General features: G+C 56.9%; 1 protein-coding gene across 2 annotated transcripts; it reads right to left on the bottom strand.

Annotated features, from left to right (window-relative positions):
- Positions 1-483: 483 nt before the first annotated feature.
- Positions 484-4933, bottom strand: ANKRD9 (ankyrin repeat domain 9). 2 transcript variants are annotated; one of them, XM_033108831.1, is made up of 3 exons: positions 4787-4933; positions 2154-2236; positions 484-1574 (listed from the first exon to the last, which is right to left on the bottom strand). In XM_033108831.1, the coding sequence occupies exon 3, from the start codon at positions 1519-1521 to the stop codon at positions 577-579; it is 945 nt and encodes a 314-aa protein (XP_032964722.1). In that variant the 5' UTR covers positions 1522-1574; positions 2154-2236; positions 4787-4933; the 3' UTR covers positions 484-576. The 2 variants fall into 2 exon arrangements, with proteins under 2 accessions (XP_032964722.1, XP_032964723.1); XM_033108832.1 differs by lacking the exon at positions 4787-4933 and adding an exon at positions 3154-3362.
- Between the last annotated feature and the right edge of the window lie 16046 nt (positions 4934-20979).

The following is a 20979-nucleotide window of genomic DNA, read 5'->3' as shown; positions in this document are numbered from 1 at the left end:
GGAGGACGGGGAGGCACAGACCGGTCCTGTGTCCCCTTGCCGCACAGCAGCCCTCCTGCCATCCTTGGCCCTCAGCACCCAGTCCCAGGTCCAGGGGGTTTAAAAAGGCCCTGCACGCTGAGTGCACAGGGCCCTCCCCCAGAGCCTCGCAGGGCCTGCTCTTGGCCTCTGTGCCTTTGCACATGCTGTCAGTCACACCCCGTGCCTGCCGGGATCCTTCTGCTCAGTGCAGCTGGCACTCCCTCTGGGATGCTTTCCTGGAAGCTCTATCCAGGTGGGAGGCGGCCCTCATCTTTCTCAGGAGCTGGGCAGTGAGCTGAGGTCAGGGCCTGGCTCTTAGGAGCCACATGACCACTCAACCCTGCTCTGCCAAGGGAGCTGGGGCGCTGAGCCCAGCCACACCCAGAAAGCCTGTAGATTGGGGTACCATCTGACCACCCTGGCCCAGCCTCCCATGCATGCGACAAAATGAGGCGGAGATTCTGCTGTACAGAGATCAATATATGTAAAGTGCTAGGTACAACGCTCTGAAAAATAGTATTCTCCAAAATTCCGGTGCCCAGGGTGCCCAGCGGGCTAGCCCTTGCCCGTGAGGTCCAGCGGCTGTAGGAAGGGCGGCAGCGGCAGCTCATCCAGGGCCTCGGGGAAGCGGCTGGGTGAGATGGCGGTGACCAGCACCTGCATGGCACGCGTGAAGAGTGAGGGCGGCGCCAAACCCGCCAGCCAGTGGAACTTGTCGTCACCCAAGAGCCGCTGCCAGCGCGGCTGGTCGCTCAGCAGCTCGCGGTGGGCCGGGCCTGTGGCGCCCACAGGCGTGTACAGTGCCAGCAGGTCGAGCAACAGCAGGTGACGCTGGCGTGGCTCCCCGGATGCGGGCACCGTCGCAGCAGAGGTAGCTCCGGTGTCACGGCACAACTGGCGCAGCAGCAGCTCTAGCGGCGTGAGGCCACCGCCATCGCGCAGGCCGGGTGAGGCACCATGGCCGAGCAGCAGGAAGAGGCACTCGGGGCGCATCAGCTCGCAGGCCACATGCAATGACGTACCACCGCCTTCCACGCGGCTGCAGCCGTGCCGGTCGAGCAGGCGTGTGCGCTCCTCAGCCGGGAAGTCGCGCACGGTGCGCAGGATGCGGCGTAGGATGCCCACGCGGTTGTAGCGCACTGCTAGCGCCACATGCAGCCCGGGCGCAGAGCAGCAACGGAAGCTGGCGCTTGGCAGCGCGAGCGCGCGTCGCGGGAACGTGGCCAGCAGGTAGTGCGCATACTCCTGGTGGTCGTGCACGAGCGCGTAGAGGAGCGCCTCCGACGGCGAGTAGGCGGCGGCGCGCCCGCGCTCGTCCCAGTGGAAGGCCTCGCTGGCGCGCATGTCCTCGAGCAGCCACACCGGCACCAGGTCGCGAACGGCCTGGTAGAAGGCGAAGGACGACTTGCGGCACTGCTTCTGCGCCCACGAGCGCGCTGTGCCCGCGCCCTCAGGCCCGCCGTCGGCGCTGCTCCCAGGCCGCCGGGCGTCCCACGGCATGCTGGCGGAGGGGTATCACCGGGATTCACTGCATGGGCTCCGCCGCCCACCACCTGCCAGAAGAGGACACCATGGTGAGGGGCGGGGCCATGGGCCTGGGCCCCGCCCCCCGCCGGCCCCACTGGGAACACCTCACACAGCCGCACCCTTCTCAGGGGTGCTCTTCCCTGCCCTTCCAGTCACTCCTCACAGCTCGCTTCTTTCCTAGTCCCGGAGCCACTTTCCACATCCTTGAACTAGCTGCACTTGATCTCCTTGAAATACCCTGGTTCTCTGACACCTCTGCTAGAGATGCCCTTCCCTGACTCTGCCCGCACGACCGCACCCATCGTCAAGGCCACACTGAAATCTCACACACCCCACCCCCTCCAGCCCAGGGACCCACTGGAAGAGTTCAGTTCCTGCTCTTGTCTCGGCCGGGTACCTCCAACCCCAAATAGAGAAAAGGCCAGGTAAGGGGGTAGGAAAGCTGCCCATATCTTAAGCTGAGCTTGATCCTTTCTGTAGCCCAAGCTCCCTGTCCCCAGCCCTACCTAACCTTGACCCTGTTCTCTGACCCCCTGACTGCGGGTGGCGGCCCCTAGAGTCTCCCCCTAGGCCGGACAGGAGCAGAGCTCAAGACTCAGACCTACCTGCTTCCAGCACAGCGATCGGATCACCTAGTTCTGCAGACGTGGGTATATCACTTTCCTTCTCTGAGCTTCAGCTTCCTCATCTGTAAGACCGGGAGAGGGGGGAATGCAAGCTGTGAGCCCCAGCAGGGTGAGGTTTTGGGGGAGGGACGGGACTGGAGCCTTTCACCCAAACATGATGTTTGCTGGAGGTCCACACCCCTAGCTCTTAGGAGGAGCCGGGAGGGCGAAGTCAACCTAGAGTCTGGTGTGAACCCCACTTGACAGTCTGCAGATCCCCGCCAGGTCGGCTTTCTGTCTTGATCCTACCAACTACAAGATGAAGCAGGTACTGTCATCCCATTTTCCAGCAAGGGACAAGCTTGTCCAAGATCAGTCAGCAAGTCGTGGTAGAACCAGGCCTAAAACCCAGTTGGGGGTTTCCCAACCCACAGGGAGCCCAGCTTGAGCCCTGCCCTTGCCCTTTGCTCCCCTAGCCCCAACTTGAGCCCAGAGTACCCACTGCTTTCTCTCAAGAGTAAGTCCTTGGTCACGGAGGGCTGTCCACACACTGGGTAACTAAGTTACAGAGATGGGCACGGTGGGGGTGGGCTGCAGCCACAGCTTTCATTTGGGGGGGCACCATGATTAGAGCAACCCCCACGCTTGGGCCTCCGCGCCCCAGGTGTACTTTGTGTGGACACCCGTGGGGCGCCGGGTGGGTTACGTAAAGTTGGGCCGCCCCACGTCACTGGGCAGCGAGTCACGGCAGCGGCTCGGTGAATGGGGGGTTGGGCCGCCGAGGGCCGGGCCGTGCGTCCCGGGCCGCCCGCCAGCTCCTCTCGGTCCCCTCCCGGCGGCACGGCGGACGTCGGGTTGCAGGGGGCGAGGCCAGGGTGTCTGCGGGCCGGTGGTCGGTGCAACAAGGTCTGCACCTGCGTGTGCCCAGGGACGTGAGGGGAGCGGCGGCCAGGGGGCAGCACCCTCGGCAGGGGCTACGAACCGGCGGAACGGGACTCACCGTGGGGGACTACGGGTCGCGGGCCTGGCGTCCCCGCCCCCGTTGCGGGCGGGAGAGCGCGCTGTCCCTCTGCGGGAAGGCGTGGAAGCGAAGGTCCCAGGACTGACGGACGGGAGAGAGCCGCCGCCGCCGCCCGCCGCAGCCGCGCTCTGAGCCGCCGCGGCGTGATCGCTGGGCGGCGGTGCGGACGCCGGCGGCGGGCGGGCGGGCGGGCGGGCGGGCTGACTGGAGGCTGGCGGCGCAGTGCGGCCCGGGCCGGGCAGGACCGCGGGACCGTCCGCCGCCACCATTGGCCCGCGCCGCTAGGCCCCGCCGCTGCCCATTGGTCGCCGCGCTGCACCATTGTTACGTCACCTGCCGACGGGCGGGGCGCCCGGCTGGACCCGCGGAAAAGTTAGGAGAAACTTGAGGGTGCTCGGGGGAGGGGAGGGGAGGGCGGAGCCGCCCGGGGAGGGGGCGGGGCGGGGCGGGGCTCCTAGAAACCCGAGCCGCGGCGAGGAAAGGCTCCCCCGGCGGGGGAGGTTGCCTGGTGCCCGCCTTCAGTACAGTGGCTGGGTTGAGAGTCGGGGCGCGCGCGTAAACACCCCGGGCCCGCCGACCGTGACTTCCCTCGTCACCCCACGAGTCGTATTCCAGATCCCCTTTGCACTGACCCTCTGTGACCTTGAGGGAAACCGTCTGTACATGGAGGGGTCAAGAGGCCGGAGCTGTGACCCCCTGAGAGCAGGGGCCGGAGCATCGGATCCCCAGCTCTAGGCTGACTCTCCCAGGGAATGGATGAATGGATGCAGACAGCAATTTCTGAGCGCCTACTGTGTGCCAATCTGTGTGCTAAGCATACCTGATTTCACTTCATTTTCACAACCTATAGTGCTGGGAATGACCCTCAATTCATCTGCCAGGAAAATTGGGGCTCACAGGGAGGTGGCCTCCAAATAAGGAGCAGCCAGAAGAGAAGCCAGGTGCACCCCCTGAATTTGTAGTTAATTGGGCCCCAGCCACCCCAGCCTCCCCACAAGGGGTCCAAGGTGTGGGGTACCACTCTTGCTGAGACCTCACCAGAGGTCTCTTTCTGAGACCTCACCCAAAGCGCTGCCCCACCTCAGGGCAGGGTGGCCTCGCAGGCCCATACCATACACTTAGGGTCAGGAACAGCCACCAGATTTACAGAAACTTGGTCATAGGCCAGGGATGAGGACTGTGGGGAGTGTGGGCTGGGTATCTGAGCTCTGTCTCTGCCTCACCTCAGCTGTCATCTCCTCCCCTTTCTAGGCTTCAGCTTCTCTACAGGTTCTCCCAGCTTTCCTTTCTGGACGTGTCTGAGTATGATGGGGTTCCAAGTGAACCGAGGTCCTGGGGTTGACCTTTGGCCTGCGGGAGCCCCCAGCCCCTGGGAGACATCCTAGGGATGTGTTGCCCCAGGTGAACTACCTCTGGCTCAGAGCTGTAGCTACCTGCTCCCTTGTCCCCATTCTACTCTTCAAGTACTGGAGTTGAGACCTCACACCGCCTCCATGGCTACCAACAGAACGAAGGTGAAGGGGCATCAGCTGTAGGTGCCTGATGTGCAGCTAGCCTCAGGGCAGGCCTCTCTCCACCCCTTGGTGCCCTCCTTCTCCCCCCTTCCACTTACCGTCAATGCTGGGGTTCCCAAAGGCTTCTTTTCAATAGTCAAATCTGACCCCATTTGTCTACGGCTTAGAAGCTTGCTGTGGGTATGGTTTTAGCCGGAAAGGTCAGGTGGGGAGGGGAAAGGCATTCTTGGCGTGGACACAGCTGGAGCAAAGGTCTGGGAGTGACAGAGGTGGGGCCAAGTTACAGAGGGCAAGGAGCTTGGGTTTGTCCTAAGGACTTGGAGGCAGAGGAGGTTTAGAAGTCAGTGAATTATTTCAGACATGCAAAAAAAAATAATAATGAATGCAGGGATCCAGTTTAAGAAATAATACGTGGAGGAACCTGAAGGTCCCTGTTCTGCCCCCCAACCCAGCCCTGGGTCTTCCCACAGTGGCAGCTGACATTGTCACACTCCCCATCATGGCACCAGTCAGCCTTCACTCTCAGCAGCTTGCCTTTTTTCCCCAAGGTCACTTAGAGACTCATCCTCTGGGTCACACGTCGTCTCTGGTGACAACTGTCCCCTGTGTCTGGCAAGTGTGTGGCCTCCCAGTACTGCTGTGCACATCCCTGCCCACACCTCCTTAGGGGCTGTGGTGGGGTCTCTGCCCAGGGGGTGGAGGTGGGGTGCAGGGCTGGCATGCCCCTCCACAACAGCTTCAGACGCAAGGAGTCTACCTCAGGGGACAGTGTAAAGGGGCCTGGGAGGGCAGGTTCCCTCAGGGAGTGAGGACAGAGGCGGGCATGTGAAGAGCTGCTGGGGCAGGGAGAGTGGGTGGGAGGGGGAGGAGGGCTCAGTCCCTAGAGAAAGGAAGGAGGGTGGGAGGCTGCCTTGCCCAGGCCCTGACGCCCTCATGCGCAGAGTGTGCTTACCAGCACAGCCTTCTAGTTGTGGTTTGACCTTTGACCCTGTCATGCTCCTGCAGGGACCTGACCCAAGACACACTCCCCTCGCCCTCGGGAAAGCTTGTCCCACCTGGGTGGGCACAGGGTGGGCATCTTTGTGCGCCCAGGTAGGGCGTGTGGTCACTGAGGTCAGAGAGATGGGGGAGTGCAAATACAGAAGGACGCTGCCGGTCAGTGTGAGGTCGGGAGCAGGGGAGAGCGACGTGGGCTGGCTTAGGTTTTCTCTGGTGTGGCATGGAGGTCACCGGAGAGAAACAGCTGAATTGTGTGTGGCCTATGACCAACTGGGTGAGTATGAGAGGTCAGAATGAGCCCCTGGAAGGATGGGGAGGAATGGGGGTGGGGTGTTTGTAAAGATGCCTATGAGCCACGTTGGGGGAGAAGCCCTGCTGGTGATAGACAGCTGGGGTCACGGTGGAAAGAGGGAACTGGAAGCAGGACACCGGGAGACAGAGAAGTGAAGGCACTGAGGCAGGCGCTGGGCCCTCTGGCACCTAGGGAGGGGTAGGAAGAGGAGCAGACAGCGAGGAGGTGGGAGAGACGCTGGGAAGTCAAGAAGGCACAGGGTGCCCAGAAGCCAAGGTGTCCCAAGGAGGAGGGACTGGTCAGCTGGGACAAGTGCCACCAGCAGGTCAAGAGGATTTGGCTGCTTGTAGATCACTGTGCGCTTTACAAAGAATCATAGAATGCTGGAGAAGCCTCTTTGGAAAGGGTTCAGGAAAGAATGCAGAGGGGGGACTGGAGAAAGCTGTGTTGCAGAGCAGAGGAAAGGGGGAGCCGGAGGGTAAGTGGGGTTACAAAATGTGAAAGTGGAAATAACATGCGTGCGTACATGTTCATATGTGTGTGCACATGGCGAGTGTGTGTGCATGCAGACAGGTGTGAATCCGTGCACTGTGTGCGTGTACAGCATGCTGCGTCTTGCACATGTGTGTGCACGTGTGTTCATGTGTGCTCGTGTGTAGCACCCTAATGGATCAAAGTGCTGATAATACAGGAAAGCCCTGTTGGAGCAATGACCTGAGGAGGCCAGCAGGGATGGGGCCCGCCACACCTGGAGGGGAGCCCTAAGCTGGGGGCATGGACAGTTCTTGGAGGGGGCACAGTGTTGGGCACTGAGGCAGGGAAGAGCACAGGTAAAGGTGAGTCTGAGAAGTCTACTTTGATGGCTTCTATTTTCAAAGTAACCGCAGAGTGAGAAGGGGTACAGGATGGGGCCTGGGGAGAGGGGTTTATTGACTGACACATGGAGACCCTCCCTGACCTGAGCCCCAGTTGCCCCCGCAGAACCTGTCACCAGAGCATCAGGGAGGCAGCTGCCGGGCCTGGGAGCACAGTTCAGGGTGAGCACTGCAGAGAGCGAGAAGAAACCGGGGAGCTTCTTGGGGGAGGAGGCTGGTACCACACACACGGGTCCAACCAGCTACTCACCAGCTGTGGGACTTAACTGGGTAACTCCACCTGTCTGAGTTTCAGTCTCTTGTCTGTCAAATGAGTCTGGTCTCAAAAGGAAGGTGATCCAGGGGACAGGACTGGGTAAGGCCAGTATGGGGACAGAGTCCCAGAGAGCAGTTTCCAGGCTCTCGGCCTCACGTGGAAAGGTGCGGGCTCGAGTAGTAGATGGCCATCAGCTGTGACTGGTTGGCCATTATCTGTAACCAGTGAGCCAATTAACCACTGATATAACTGCCGTGACTGGGGGGGGTTGGTTGGTTGGTTGGTTGGTTGGTTGGTTGGTTGGTTGGTTGGTTGGCTGGTTGGCTGGTTGGCTGGCAGGCAGAAAAGTGGATGGCAGATTGCAGATCGTGTGGATCCTACTTCGTGTGTTCTCGCCCGGCCGCCAGCAAGACTGGGGTGCAGGAAAGACCATGTTTGTTCCCTGTATCTCCAACCCAGCCGCCAGTGAGACTATAGTGGTGTGACTCCCCTATCTGTGGCTCTGTGGGTGTTCCTTTTTGGCCTCACCATATCCTGCGTTCTTATGTGGGGAGCGGGAGCTGAGACCCCGCACGACACCCTGCATGACACAGGGCGCAGCGAGCAGGGTGTGGTGTCAGCCAAAACTCTCCAAAAGGTAATGGAGCAGTTTATACGTATGAAAGCTCAGTTTCGTGAGCAGGGTATCGTGCAGGCCAGAACTTTCCGAAGGATGGTGGAGCAGTTTGTGTGTATGAACACTCAGTCTCGGGAAGCCCATGAGGAACGGCACCGGGAGTGGGAAACGCGACCTGCCTGGGAGAAATGTGACCCCTCGGTGAATTTGTGGTCCTCTGAAACCTCCGGAAGGCATGCCGCCCTGTTGGCCAAAGCAAGTGTCATCTTCCGGTAGTCTTGCTGCCGTGGGCTCCGGAGTTGCGGACATCTAACACCAAGGCCTCTACCCAATCGGACGCCTGGCCCGGCGAGTAGGATTCCAGCCAGGTAGGAATGGAGTCTGACTCTGGGCAGGAGGACAGGTGGCCCCCACACAGGTTGTAGTACCCGGTAGCCACTGTTCTCAGGAGTTGGACCCCCGAGGAGGGGTGGGAGGACATGGATGGCTCTCCGGACAGCAGGGACAGGGCCCTGCAGGTTCTAGCTGAGCAGTTGCCGGAGGAGGCGAAGGGGACAGCCGGCCGTGTGGGCTGGATGTTCCTCACCGCCTTGCATCATAACGTGGAGGACGGGCTTAATGAAATAGCTCATGGGCAGGAACCGCAGCCCCAGGGGGAGGCGCCGGAAGCTCGGGACCGCCAGTTGGAGGAGGCCCTCACTGCGTTGTGTCCTAACTCGGAGGAAGCACTTGCAGGAATAGCCCAGGTGCGGGACCAGTGTCCCAGTGGGAGGCGTTGGAAGCTGGGTCTGCTTGTTAGAGGATGAGCCCCAAAGTAGAGACTCTGAGGCGAGTGGAGACAATGTAGCTCCCAACCCCCACGCCCAGCCCATTAGGAAGCAAAAGATGAAACGTGAGCAACCTTTGGTCTCGGGGCGTTGCTGCCAGCAACCCAGCTGTGACTGAGTTCACGACCTACACCCCTTACACTCCCACTGAGTTGCAGGAGCTGGGGAGGCGGTACAGACAGAGCCCTGGAGAGCCAGTCTTGGCTTGGCTACTACATTTATGGGATGAGGGGGCAGACAGCATTCTCTGCTCCCCGGGCGAGATGGAAAAGCTAGCCTTCGCGACAGTGCATCCGTCCCCGCGACAAAGGTTACAGGACTGCCATAGGTTGGCCCAAGACCAGGGCAACCACTCTCTAATGGAGTGGCTCACTGCTGCGGTACGCACAGTATGGGGACAGGCTGGCGAGCTGCCAGACACTGTGAGTCAATGGCAGTCATATACGGAACTTACTCAAATCATTCGTGAAATGGGTATGAGACATGCTATGTTCAACCCTAATATGTGGGGGCAGGATGACGAGCTTTTTACAGCCAGCATGAGAGGTCTGGTTTTGGATACTGCACCTGCGAGTGCCTTTGGATCCTTGGTTGCCATTCTTATGCCCTATGTGGGGCGGCGGATCCATGAAGTTACAACTGCCATGGCCACCCTAGGGGATGTTGAAAGCCGGCGGCAAAGGAAGTTAAGACCTCCAGGTCCGAGAAGTCGAGACCTGGAAGCCGAAATCAAAAGTAAAGAGGCGAGGTCGCGGGCCTCAGAGAGTAACACGTGCACAGATGTGGCGTGATCTCGTGGCAGCAGGGGTTGATTGGGAGAAAACAGACCAACAACCCAATGCACTCTTGCTGGAACTTTGGAAACAGTTGTGTCTGGAATAGCAATTCTGGCGAAGCCTAAAGGAGAAGTCCAGGAAAGCGCGACCTGTGTCCCTCCAGGACTTCATGCGGCCGCTTGAGGCTGACTCCCTTCAGCTTGATTGGGGGGGAGGGGCAAGGTACCCAGTCAGAGGGGATGAGCGGGGACCGGAGGCCCCATGTAGAATTGTCCATACATTGGTCCCCTTCTAATGTGCAGAGGGTTTTGGCCCTAGTTGACACTGGCAGACTGCAGTCTTGTTTATGGGAATCCTAGCTGTGCCCAGGAAGTCTGGCTGTGCCCAGAAAGACTGGTGGTACCCTAAGAACCCTGGCGGTGCCCTGGGAGCTCTGGCTGTGCCCAGAAAATAGGTGGACATCGAGGGACACTCCCTGGGACATTACTTGAACTGGACTGAAACTTTTTCGTGAGCTGGGTTTGTGACAGCAACTTGCGGAAGACGCTCGTTGCGTAGATTGTGAGGAGAGACCCTGAGGGGTGGAATGTGGCGACAGAATCCCAGAGAGCAGTTTCCAGGTTCTCGGCCTCACGTGGAAAGGTGCTGGCTTGGGTAGTAAATGGCCATCAGCTGTAACCAGTGAGCCAATTAGCCACTGACATAACTGCCATGACTGGGTTGGTTGGTTGGTTGGTTGGCAGGCAGAAAAGTGGACGGCAGATTGTGGATCGTGTGGCTCCTTCTTCGTGTGTCTCCCCCGGCTCCCAGCGAAACTGGGGTGCAGGAAGACCGCTTGTTGGGTACTGGGAGATGTTTGCTCCCTGTGTCTCTAACCCAGCCGCCAGTGAGAATATAGTGGTATGCCTCCCTTATCTATGGCTCTGTTGGTGTTCCTTTTTTGGCCTCACCATATCCTGCATTCTTATGTGGAGAGTGGGAGCTGAGACCCCACATGACACCCTGTATGACAGCCAGTATGGGAAGTGTGTAGAACCAGGTGAGAGGTTGGGGACATCCTACTGCCAGTCCCGCCCCACCAGGGGCCTGCCCCTCCCCCACTTGGTTGGACCAGGCCAAAGCCCACTTGGCCTCCAAGGGTCTGCCCCACAGGTGCTTGCTTGCTCCTTGCCCCTCCAGCTTCCCTTCCTGAGGGCTGGGCTTGTCTCTACTTGTAGTTGGGTTCCAGCTCTCCCACCAAATTCTCCATGCCCCAACTGGTCTTTCAAGGCTCGGCTTGAGTTGCTGGTGTAGACCAAAGACAGTAACTAGGTAAACATTGTGACATTCTGGGAGCCAAAGAGCCCCAAATACATAGCAAAGGAGTATGCAAGGGAGCTCCTACAACCCAGTTAGAAAGATTAACCCAGGAAAATGGGCAAGGGTCCGAACAGGCAGCTCACACTCTGGATGGTAAACACAGGAAGAGATTCAGCTTTGTACCAAATCAGCAAACGTACAAGCTCCTGTTTTTTCCATCCGCCAAACCTGAGGAGACTGATGGCGCCTGCACTGGCGATGGTAGGAACCAGGCCCTGTTTCCTGCTGGAGGAAGGGAGGGCACCTTGGGAGGTGCCACCAGCAGGGACAAAGTTCATGCTCTTGGGTCCAGCAGTTTCTTTTGTAGGCATCATCCCAGATAAGTATTTGTCCATGTGCCAAGTTCCATGTACGCTTCTTACTGCTGTGGCTTTTGTTTGCTTGCCTGATTCTTTAAGGTTTTATAAAAGATTATTCAGCCTTCATTTTATATTTTATTTCTAACTATTTCATAGTTAAACCTTTGAAGAGAATACAGGTGACTACCAAGTACCAAGGAGGTGGGGTCATGCTGTTTTTACTAATGGAAACCACCTAGGTGACCATCCAGAGGGGAACGCTGAAAACAATCATGATGCATCCTTGGCAGCCATGACTCTTGCCGCACAGCAGCTGGGCCCTGCTCTCCTGTTGGGCGTGTGGAGAGGAGAATGTGCAAGCCTGGAGCCTAGACAAGCTCCCTCACAAGCCCTAAACTGCACTCCCGCCGCTGCCCTCCTCCCCAGTGCCTCCCCAATAGTCTCTGTGGCACCTCTAGGTCCTTGTAGGGCCCCTGGATCCAGCTGTGGCCGAGGACTCGGCTGCCTCATTGAATGAACTGGTGGAATCTCTTTTTGGCTTAGGCCACTTGGAGACAGGGATCCATCACTTGAAACAGTCTTGCCTCATTAGAGTATTGTCAACTGGCAAAAATAACTCTCCAGATAAATCCACAAGAAAAACGGTTTACTGGAAGGGGCGGGGAGGAAAAAGAAACAAAAACCACCACTGCAGTGCAGGAACCTCCCACCTGGGGCTCCAACCGGCTCCCACCTGAAGAAGGAAAATAATGCCCCGGTTCCAAGATGGCCATTTATTAGCATCCTTCCTCCTGAAGTTACCACAACGTTCAACAGAAAGTCAGGGCAGAGAGTCAAGGAGGGGTGGTGGGGCGCCCAGCTCCACACACACGGTTAAGCTCCTCCTAGCTCCATGGTTAAGCATCCCAAGGTGGCAGGAGCAGGAAGTGGGGGCAGAGAAGGCCAGGCTCGCCCCCTCCGTGACCTCCCAGCACATGGGCGCTGGGTTCCTGCTTGGCTGGGTGACCTTGAGTGCATCACTGCCCTGTCAGGGTGGGAAAGTATCCTTCCAGGCTCTGATGTAGGAGGGCCTTTGGCCCAGGGCTGAGCCGGCCACACCAGGTGCGCTGCGGCTCAGTGCTCAGGCCTCAGGGGCCCTGGGAAGCGGCAGCACCCCCTCAGTGGACAATGAACACCCAAGGCCAGAGGGACACTCATAGCCCAGGTGGACCTGGCCAAGGGCAGTCCCCCACTTCTGCGCCTCCCGCCTCATTTTCCACTGACACTTCGGTAAATAGTTGTGGTTTGCAATGGAGTGAGTCAGAAGGAGAAACTGAGGCCAGAGGGCAGGTCCTGGCTCAGGTCACACAGCTCAGACTCCTGGTGATATTAAGGGGCCCTGTGTGCCAGCCCCGTGCAAGAACATTCCCCCTTCACAACATCCCCGAGTCGTCGATGCCTGAATCCCTGCGTCCTCGCAATCACTTTCTCTCAGGTGAAACAAGGGAGAAACAGGTTCGGGGAGGCGAAGCTCCCTCGACAAGGGGCCAGAGCAGATGTGGGGATGGGGGTGATGTTTACTCGGTTTGAGACCCGTGGGGTCCAGGACTTGGAGATCAGAGCCCCTGTATCAGACCCCGCCTTATGACCCGGGAAGGAGGGGGCGAGGCCCTGGCTGGTGTCAGTGTTGGCCTGGCCTCAGTTTCCCCATAGGCGCAGGGGACCAGAACCGGAAGCGGTGTCGCGTTCCAACAGGCCCCACCTCCCAGCGCGGAACGACACCGCCCCCTGGCGGCCGCGCGCGTCATCACAGTCAGTCACGGAGCCCAGCAAGGGTGCCGGGCCAGGGCGCTCCAGGTTGCGGAAGGGGGGCGGAAAGCAGGAGACGTTTTGGGTCTCCACCCCGAAACACCCCACCCCGCTTGCCACTCGCCAAGCGGCCTCCACAGGCCTCTTCCCATTCTGTATTTCAGTCTCCTACCCACCCCAGATCTGTGGCCACTCGGCCACCCCTGGAGCTGTCGCACCCCGTTTTTCGTCCCACAGGGTTAGCAACCCCTTCTTTTCCTAGTGGGCGGGGCCTAGGCCCTCGTCAGCCAATCAGAAGTTCTGGAGAGTGGCAGGGAGGGGCAGGTTGTCCAGTGAAGAGGGCACGAAAAGCGTCGGCTTGGGCCCAAAGCAGGTTTTCCCCTCCTACACCTCCCTTTCCCTGGGTGCCCCCCCCCCCGGGAAGTCCTCGGACCCAGGCAGGGCACAGGGTGAGGAAGTCGGATCTCCCGGAGAGGAAGAGGCCGAGGGTCACTTCAGTTTCCCTTTTTTCGAAGTGGGGACGATCGCTGCCCCCTTTTCCCCATCGGGAGACAGCAGCAAGGCCCTCAGCACTGCGGCCTGCCAGCCACAGTGGCCCCCGCTGACCACCCCTGCCCAGCCCTCTGCACAGCCTGCCTACCCCAGGGAACAGACCTATCCCCTCTGCCAAAAATGCTCACGCAAGCGGCGTAACTGCGCCTCTCAGACGCTTCCCTGACCACCCCCACCTCACCCCACCCACCCACCCACCGTCACGGGCCCCTTTCCCGCGTCCTCCCAAGGTGCACGTTTTGAGGTTCAACATATACCGGCCCATTTTACAAGGCAGACACAGACCACAACGGTCTGAGAAGCTGGCCACAGGGCTCACAGGGAGAAGTGTCCGGGTGGAAATCTAGCCTTCCATTATGACCTGCTGCTGCACCACCACGTAGTGTCACTGTGTCCCAAGTCGGCTCCCACTGCAGGGACGCCTCCAGGAATGCTTTGTGGAGCCCACTGCGGGCCCAGTGCTGTCTGGATGGGGAGGTCAGAGCTCCCTGGAATGCCTTCCCTCACTCTGCCATCCCTTGTCCAAATGAGAGCTGAGACCCTGGAGGTGCCGGGAGGGCTCTCCCTGGCATCACTAGCAACCTAAGTTCTCCGCGTGCCCACTGGAGGGAGCACTGGGCTGGTGAGGAGACAGTAAGGCCTGGGAGGAGGAGGAAGAGCATTAGGCAGACTGCCCACCTCCACCCACATCGATGGACAGCAAGGGGAGGAGGAGGAGAATGGACTGCAGTAATGCCAATGAACCCTGAGAGACAAATGAGACGTCCATGGGTGTGTCAGCTACCTACTGCTGTGTAACAAACCCCACAACAGTGGCTTGGAACAGCAATGATTTCTTATTTCTTACTGTTCTCTGGATCGACTGGACGGTTATGCTTCATGTTTTGCCAGCTGAGATCATTTACAGCTGGAGTGAGCTGAAGGCTCAAGTGGTGTGAAACGTCCAAGGTGACTTCATCCACGTGGCTGCAGTTGATAGCTGTCAGCTGGGGGCTCAGCTGGCTGCCAGCATGGGCTGTCATCCCACGTGCTTTGGCCGCTCCACATGGCCAACCTCACAGCATGGCAGTGAAGCGCCATTGAGAACAAAGACCAGTATGAGCTTATCAAACATCTCCTTCTATTATACTGGCCAATATTTTATTGGCCAGAACAAGTGACATGGCCAAGCCCAGAGTCACTGTGGAAGGAGACCTTGCAAGGACTTGACGACCAGGAAGCATGGTTTACTGGGGGCCACCAACGTTCCAGCTTACCACAGTGGGAAAGGAATGAAGACGGGACAGGAGAACTTCAGGGCCGTAATAACCAAGGACGTTTCCTGAAGGAGGAAGGGCTTGGCTAAAGAGGGGCTTGGAATTCTGGGCCCCTCCTGCTTCACCTCCTAGGATCCATGAAGGCTGCAGGATAACCAACCACTAAGTAAAGATATAAACTGGGAAAATGTCTGATTGGAGATATGTGCTCTGTAGACAATGAAAATGGGATGTTGGGATAGTGTGATGGGATGTGGGGGTGGAGCAGCTGCTTTAGATGAGGTGGTCAGGGAAGGCTTCTTGGAGGAGGTGATGTTTAGGCTGAGCTCTGACCGACAGAAGGAGCCAGCCTTGGGCAGAGCAGGGGAAAGTGAACTGCAGGCCAAGGGACCAGCTAAAGCAAAGACCCTGAAATGGGAATGAACTGGACACATGTGAGGATTAGTGAGAAGACGAGGATGGCAGGAGGGGAGTGGGTAAGGGGGCAGGGTCGGCAGGGCCAGATCTTGTTAGGCCTGGACAATGAGAGTGGAATTTTCTCCAGGTGCAGTGCATGCCACCCGAGGAACATTCTGACCTGATCCAGCACACATTAATCAGCACCTACTGTATACCAGGCACTGCTCTAGGCCCCTGGGGCTCATCTGTGAACAAAACAGAAACATCCCTTCCCTTGTGGAGTTTGATCTAATTTGGGAATTGAAAAAAAACACTGCCGAAAAGGAAAAGAGTGGGGTGAAAAGGGGGACAGAAGTGGGGTGTCTGAGGGGTAGAAGAAAGAACTGAGGAGGTAGAACTAACTATGAGGCCTAGGAAGTGAGGGTGAGAGAGAAAAGGTAAATTCAAGATGACCTTGGGAGGTAATCTTCATGACCTTGGCTTAGGCAAGGAGGTCTTAGATATTTTTCCATTAAAGGAAAAAAATGATAAATTGGGCTTTATCAAAATTAAAAACATTTGCACTTCAAAAGATACCATTGATAAAAATGAAAAGATAAGCCCCTGAGATAAAATATTGGTAAATCACATATCTAGAATATATCAAGAGTTCTTTGAACTAATAATAAGACACACAGCCCAATTTTCAAAAGGGGCGAAGGATTTGAACAGACACTTCACCAAAGATGATATACAGCTGGCCGATGAGCACATGACAAGATGTTCATCATCATTAGCCATTGGGGAAATGCAAGCTAAACCACCCTGAGATGCCGTTTCACACCCATTGGAATGTCTGAAATTAAAGACTGGCCGTCCCAGCTGTTAACAAGGGTGTGGAGCAACTGGAACTCTCATGTTGCGGGTGGAGATGGAAAATGGTGCGACCACTTTACAAAGCAGTTTGGCGGTTTCTTAAACTTACCGTACCACCCAGCAGTTCCACTCTTAGGTGTCTACCCGACAGAAAGGAAAACACGTCCGCACAAAGACCCGTACACGAATATTCATAGCAGCTTGATTCATAACAGTGAGAACATGGAAACACATGTCCACATGTCCACTAATTGGTGAATAGAGAATGAGCTGTGGTAGAGCCATGCAATGGAAAGTTATTCAGCAGATTTAAAAGGCATTGAATTACCAATACATGCCACTTGGAAGAACCTCAAAAGCATGATAAAGAAACTAAATACACCTATAGTTAACAAAAATGTATTGCACACTTAAAATTGTGTGTGTTGTGTTCTTATCACAATAAAATAAACTTTAAAAAAAAATCAAGAAACCAAACACAAAAGACTACATCTTGCATGATTCCATTTACAGGAAGCATATAGAAAAGACCACTGTACAGATTCAGAGAGCAGACGGTGGTGGCCTGGGGCTCTGGTGGCCTGGGGCTCGGGTAGGAGAAAGGGTAGACTGTAAAAATTCGCAGGAACTCCGTGGGGGGTGGTTACACAACTCTATACATTTACTAAGAAGCATGGAGTTGTGCCCTTACAACAGTGGGGATTTCATGGAAGAGAAATTATGCATCAGTGAAGCTCTTAAAAAGAGAAGGAAAGGCCCTCAGGCCTTCAGAGTGAGATGCAGGTCAGGAAGGGGCAGGCCTGCTGGGGCAGCCCTGTGCCTCCCAGGTTTCAGCCCCAGACCCTCGGGGCCTGTGTAGTGCTGCAGTGTCCCTTAGCTCAGGAACCCCAGCTGGGTAGGAGCCCGGATGCCTTCGGAGTTGTTTACAGAAAACTTCCCTGAGGGAGTAAGGCGTATTTTGAATGATAAATGCTCCAAACCACAAGAAGTTCAACCCCCAAGTCTGAATTCTCCCAAACTGGGGAAATCAGTTTTCTTCCAACAACAAGCTCCAGGCCCCGGGAGGCCCCGCCCAGCTGCACGGGAGCAGCGGGCAATTAGTACAGGGCAATCAGGGACCTTCGCTAATGGAGTGGGAGAGGGCCTGGCCCCTGGCAGACCACCGGGGGCCTCATTAAACCTGCAAATACCCAGGCTTCACCCTGGACTCGAGCCACAGGAACTGGGAACCTGAGGGCAGTGAAGACCACAGGGAGATCTGCAGGCCCCCAGGTAGCCCCACGTGAGCCCTCCCCACCGGTGATTGGACCAGGCATCGTCACGTGACCAAGGAGAGCCCATCCATAACTGACCAGTGGTGACCTATCAGGGGTGGCCAGTGAGAGCAGAGCCAATCAAATGCCTCCCTGGGATCTGGACCCAAACCAGACTCAGAGGGACAAATGGGACCCTAGCTCTGGGTTGCTATTATGCTGAGGCTGAGGGCCTTGGAGAGGGTGCGCAGGGGGAGCGACCTGGGCACAGCCTCCATTTGACCCAGCTCGGACTTTCTCAAACCCGAGTCTTACCAGAGGCCAGTGGTGCCTTTCACCCTGTTGGCACACCCCCTCCACAGTCCACCCTGGATGTTTGTCCTTAAACAACCCATATCCCTTCAGCTGCACCCCAATCATGTCTGTGTGGTGTGTTATATACTAGTTTGCTCTAATAGGTGTGAAAGTGAATTCTCCATCATCAAAATAATGTTTCTTGTTCGCGCTCCCATGTTCATAGCATTTTCACAAGAGCCAAAAGGTGGAAAAACAACCCCAGGTGTCCATCAACAGATGAATAGATAAACAAGATATGGTATGTTTCTGTGATGGACTATTACTCAGCCTGAAAAAGGAAGGACATTCTGACACCTGCTACGACATGGACCTGGGTGAAATCATCCAGTCACAGGAGGACAAATACCAAATGATTCCACATCTATGAGGTCCCTAGAGGAGTCAGATCCAGAGACGGAAAGCAGAATGGTGGTGCCAGGGGCTGGGGGAGGAGAGTGGGGAGTTAGTATTTATTGGGGACAGAGTTTCAGTTTTGCAGGTGGAGAGAGTTCTGTGGAGGGTTGGGGGTGATGCCTGCACAACAGAGCGAATGTACTTACGGCCACTGAACTGCTCGCTTACAAATGGTTAAAGTGGTCGATGTTATGTTATGTTGTGTATTTTAGCACCATGTTAAAAAATGCAATTCCTCCGTATGCTCAAGAGCTCATTCTGCACTGGGATCCATGCACCCAGCCAGACAACCAGAAGTATTTGTCTCCTGGGTGGGCATGCCATGGACCTGGCCAGGGCAGAGTTACCAAGCCAGAATGGCCTCACCCAGCCAGATCTCGAGACTGATGAGAGAAATCTGGGCATTTCACTCACCTGCAAGGGGACATGACAGTTGCCAATGGGAAAACTCAGGATCCAAGTGGCCAGGCAGGCTCTCCTGCTGGGCCCGACAGTCCCAAGCGGAGGGCCGAGGAGACTGAAGTCAGAGCAATAGCGCTTGGGGAGAGGACCCAAAGGTTGCGTGGGTGGGCTGGATCCACTCCACGCAGCGCCCCCTGCATACAGCCTCACAGCAGGAGGGGAAACCCCCCAGGGGCCTCACTGAGGCTCATCTTCCCTGAAGCTGAAGGTAGAGGATGTGCCCTGCTCACACTGGCCTCAGTCACCTCTTTTCCAGTGTCCTGAGTCCAACACCGCTTCTGATGGACGTGGTCTCCCCGTAGAGTGAGACCCTCCGATGGACCCTCTTTAAGGTTCTGGGGCCTGCTGTGTGCCAGGAAAAATAGCAGCATCCTGACTACCACCCCACCTCACCCCCACCCCCACACTAGCCTCCCTGGGGAGTGAAAGCAGAGAGGAAATGGAGGCTCAGAGAGGTTAAGTGACATGCCCAGAGTCACACAGCTGGTAACATCAGAGCTACAGCTGCAAATCACTCTGCAAAACTCACACGCTCCTAAAACTTTGCTATTCAACTTTGGGGGGTACGGAGGGGTGTGGGGGAGCTACAGGATAGATGTGATCAGCTTCCAGAACATCAGGTGTACTCGGACATTTGGGGTGGGAGGTGGGGGACTGAGTGAACACATAAAACCTACCTTGAGTGCTCAGGCATTCTCATGTTAAAGGAACAGTGCTAGCCCCACGTGGATTTTTCCATAAACCAAAGGATTTTGTGCTAGCAGCTGGTCCCACCATCTGAGCTCACTAGCCCCCACAATTAAGGAGGCAGTGGTGAAAAAGTTCGAGAAGGTTGTGTTCCATCTGCTGTTTTGGGGACAAAGCATCACCATAATTTGTGACATGCCTTCTGCTGACTCACCAAATGGAATGATGGGTCCCCTGGAATTGGTCAGCGAGGGTGTCATTTGTGAGTGCCACCCAGGCCCCCAGGTTGGCTACACAAACGCCAGCCCCTTGCCCCAGAGTCCTGCTCATCTGTTAGCTCTGAGTCACAGAACAGTGTGAGGGGGACTGTGTCCCTGTACAGAGGTACAACTGAAGCCCCGAGAGGCCAGGGGCCCACACAGCACAGAAGGAAAGGTAGGAGGTGGAGGAGGGCCAGGCAAGGGGACTGTGGCCCCAGCCCCTGGCTCCTCTGGCCTTGAACCTGATTCCAGGTGCCCAGACATTGACAGCTAGCATCTTGGAGAGACGTGGGACCTGCTGCTTCTTTCTCCTGTCCCCATGGAGTGAGGAGGGCTTAGGGACGGGTGCAGCTACTCCCCGAGTGCCTGGAGCCTGAGGTGCCCAGGGTGACAGAGCCATCGCCCTGGCCCCAAGGGGCTCAGGTTGTTTGTGCCTCGCAGGCTGAGTCCCTGCAGCCTTCCATCAGTCTGTCTGACACCCAGGGACCTAGGCCTGGCCACCCTGGGCTCGGTGGGGAGTGGGGGCGGGGGGTGCCAAGAAGGCACTTCTGAGAACACAGTCCTAGCAGGTGCTCTGTGTGCTCAGGGGCTTTGGGACCTGTGAGGGCAGGCTAAGCAGGTGGGGCTCCCACCCCCTTTCTTTCAACGGGAGCCTCTCTAAGAACGAATTGTATTGTTGTTGAGCTTCCCAGTAAGATTTCCTGTGAAAGGGGTGAAGCTACTTGAAAACATTTGGGGCCCTGCCCCCACTCCCACGGGGTGCCGAGGCTTGAACCCCAGGGGCTGCTCTGCACCAAGCGCTCATTGCCCCTCTTTGGGCCTCTTTAGAGGAGACACTCTGGGAGGGCGAGAAGAGCGCTGGACTGAGTAAGCAGACCTAGCTGAAAACCCAAAATGCCAGTGGCTTCGACAGGATAGAGTTTAGTCTTCTCTCATACTCATGACGTGTACAGGTGGCCAGGGCTGTAAGGCAAGCCGTGTCAGTGTCGGGACCCTGGCTCCTTCTAGACTGTGGCTCTCCCATTTGCAGGTTTTATTTCCAAGAACACTTTGTGGTCCCAGATGGCGGCTGATGCCCATTATACCTGCGTTACTGGCGGTAGAGGGGAATAGGAGGTGCCTTGTCCTTTAAGGACCCTTCCTGATATCACACTACCTACATCCAGATTACAACTTAGTCATACCTAAGTGTAAGGGGGGCTGGGAAGTGTCTTAATTCCAGGCAGCAAAAAACTGTCAGGGTTTCTGTTCCCTTGGACCACTGGAGGGGTTGGGGGTGGGGACAGGAACCTGGAAGGCGTGAGAATTTCTGCCCCAACCACTGACGTGCTGTGTGCCCTTGGGCAAGCCCGGTCCCCTCTCTGAGCTCCTGGCTGTCTGTTAGGGGTGGTGTAGGAAGACAGTTTCCAAGGCCCCTCCCTGCCCTGACATTTCTTGACCCTGCAGCAGGGAGTCAGGGAGGCTGAAACCAAGGACAGAAACTGCTCCTGTTTAAAAGTTGCCTGTTCCAAGGCTTACAGATTTGTGAGAGCATAAAACTTGATTATTGGTTTTCAACCTTCAAACTGATGAACACAGCCTAGAATACTGTTAGGGGGCCAGCTGGAAAGTGCCCGGAATCTAACCAAGGAGGACCAACAATCCTGAAGACAGCCAGGGTGGGCAGACTGGGGGGGAGGGGTGCGGCTGGTGCAGCTTCAGGGCGGCCCAGGTCCTCCTGAGACAGGAGG

This window comes from Rhinolophus ferrumequinum, chromosome 6 (assembly GCF_004115265.2).
Source record: "Rhinolophus ferrumequinum isolate MPI-CBG mRhiFer1 chromosome 6, mRhiFer1_v1.p, whole genome shotgun sequence".
Classification (NCBI taxonomy): Eukaryota; Metazoa; Chordata; class Mammalia; order Chiroptera; family Rhinolophidae; genus Rhinolophus; species Rhinolophus ferrumequinum.
This window is presented reverse-complemented; position numbering and strand designations above follow the sequence as displayed.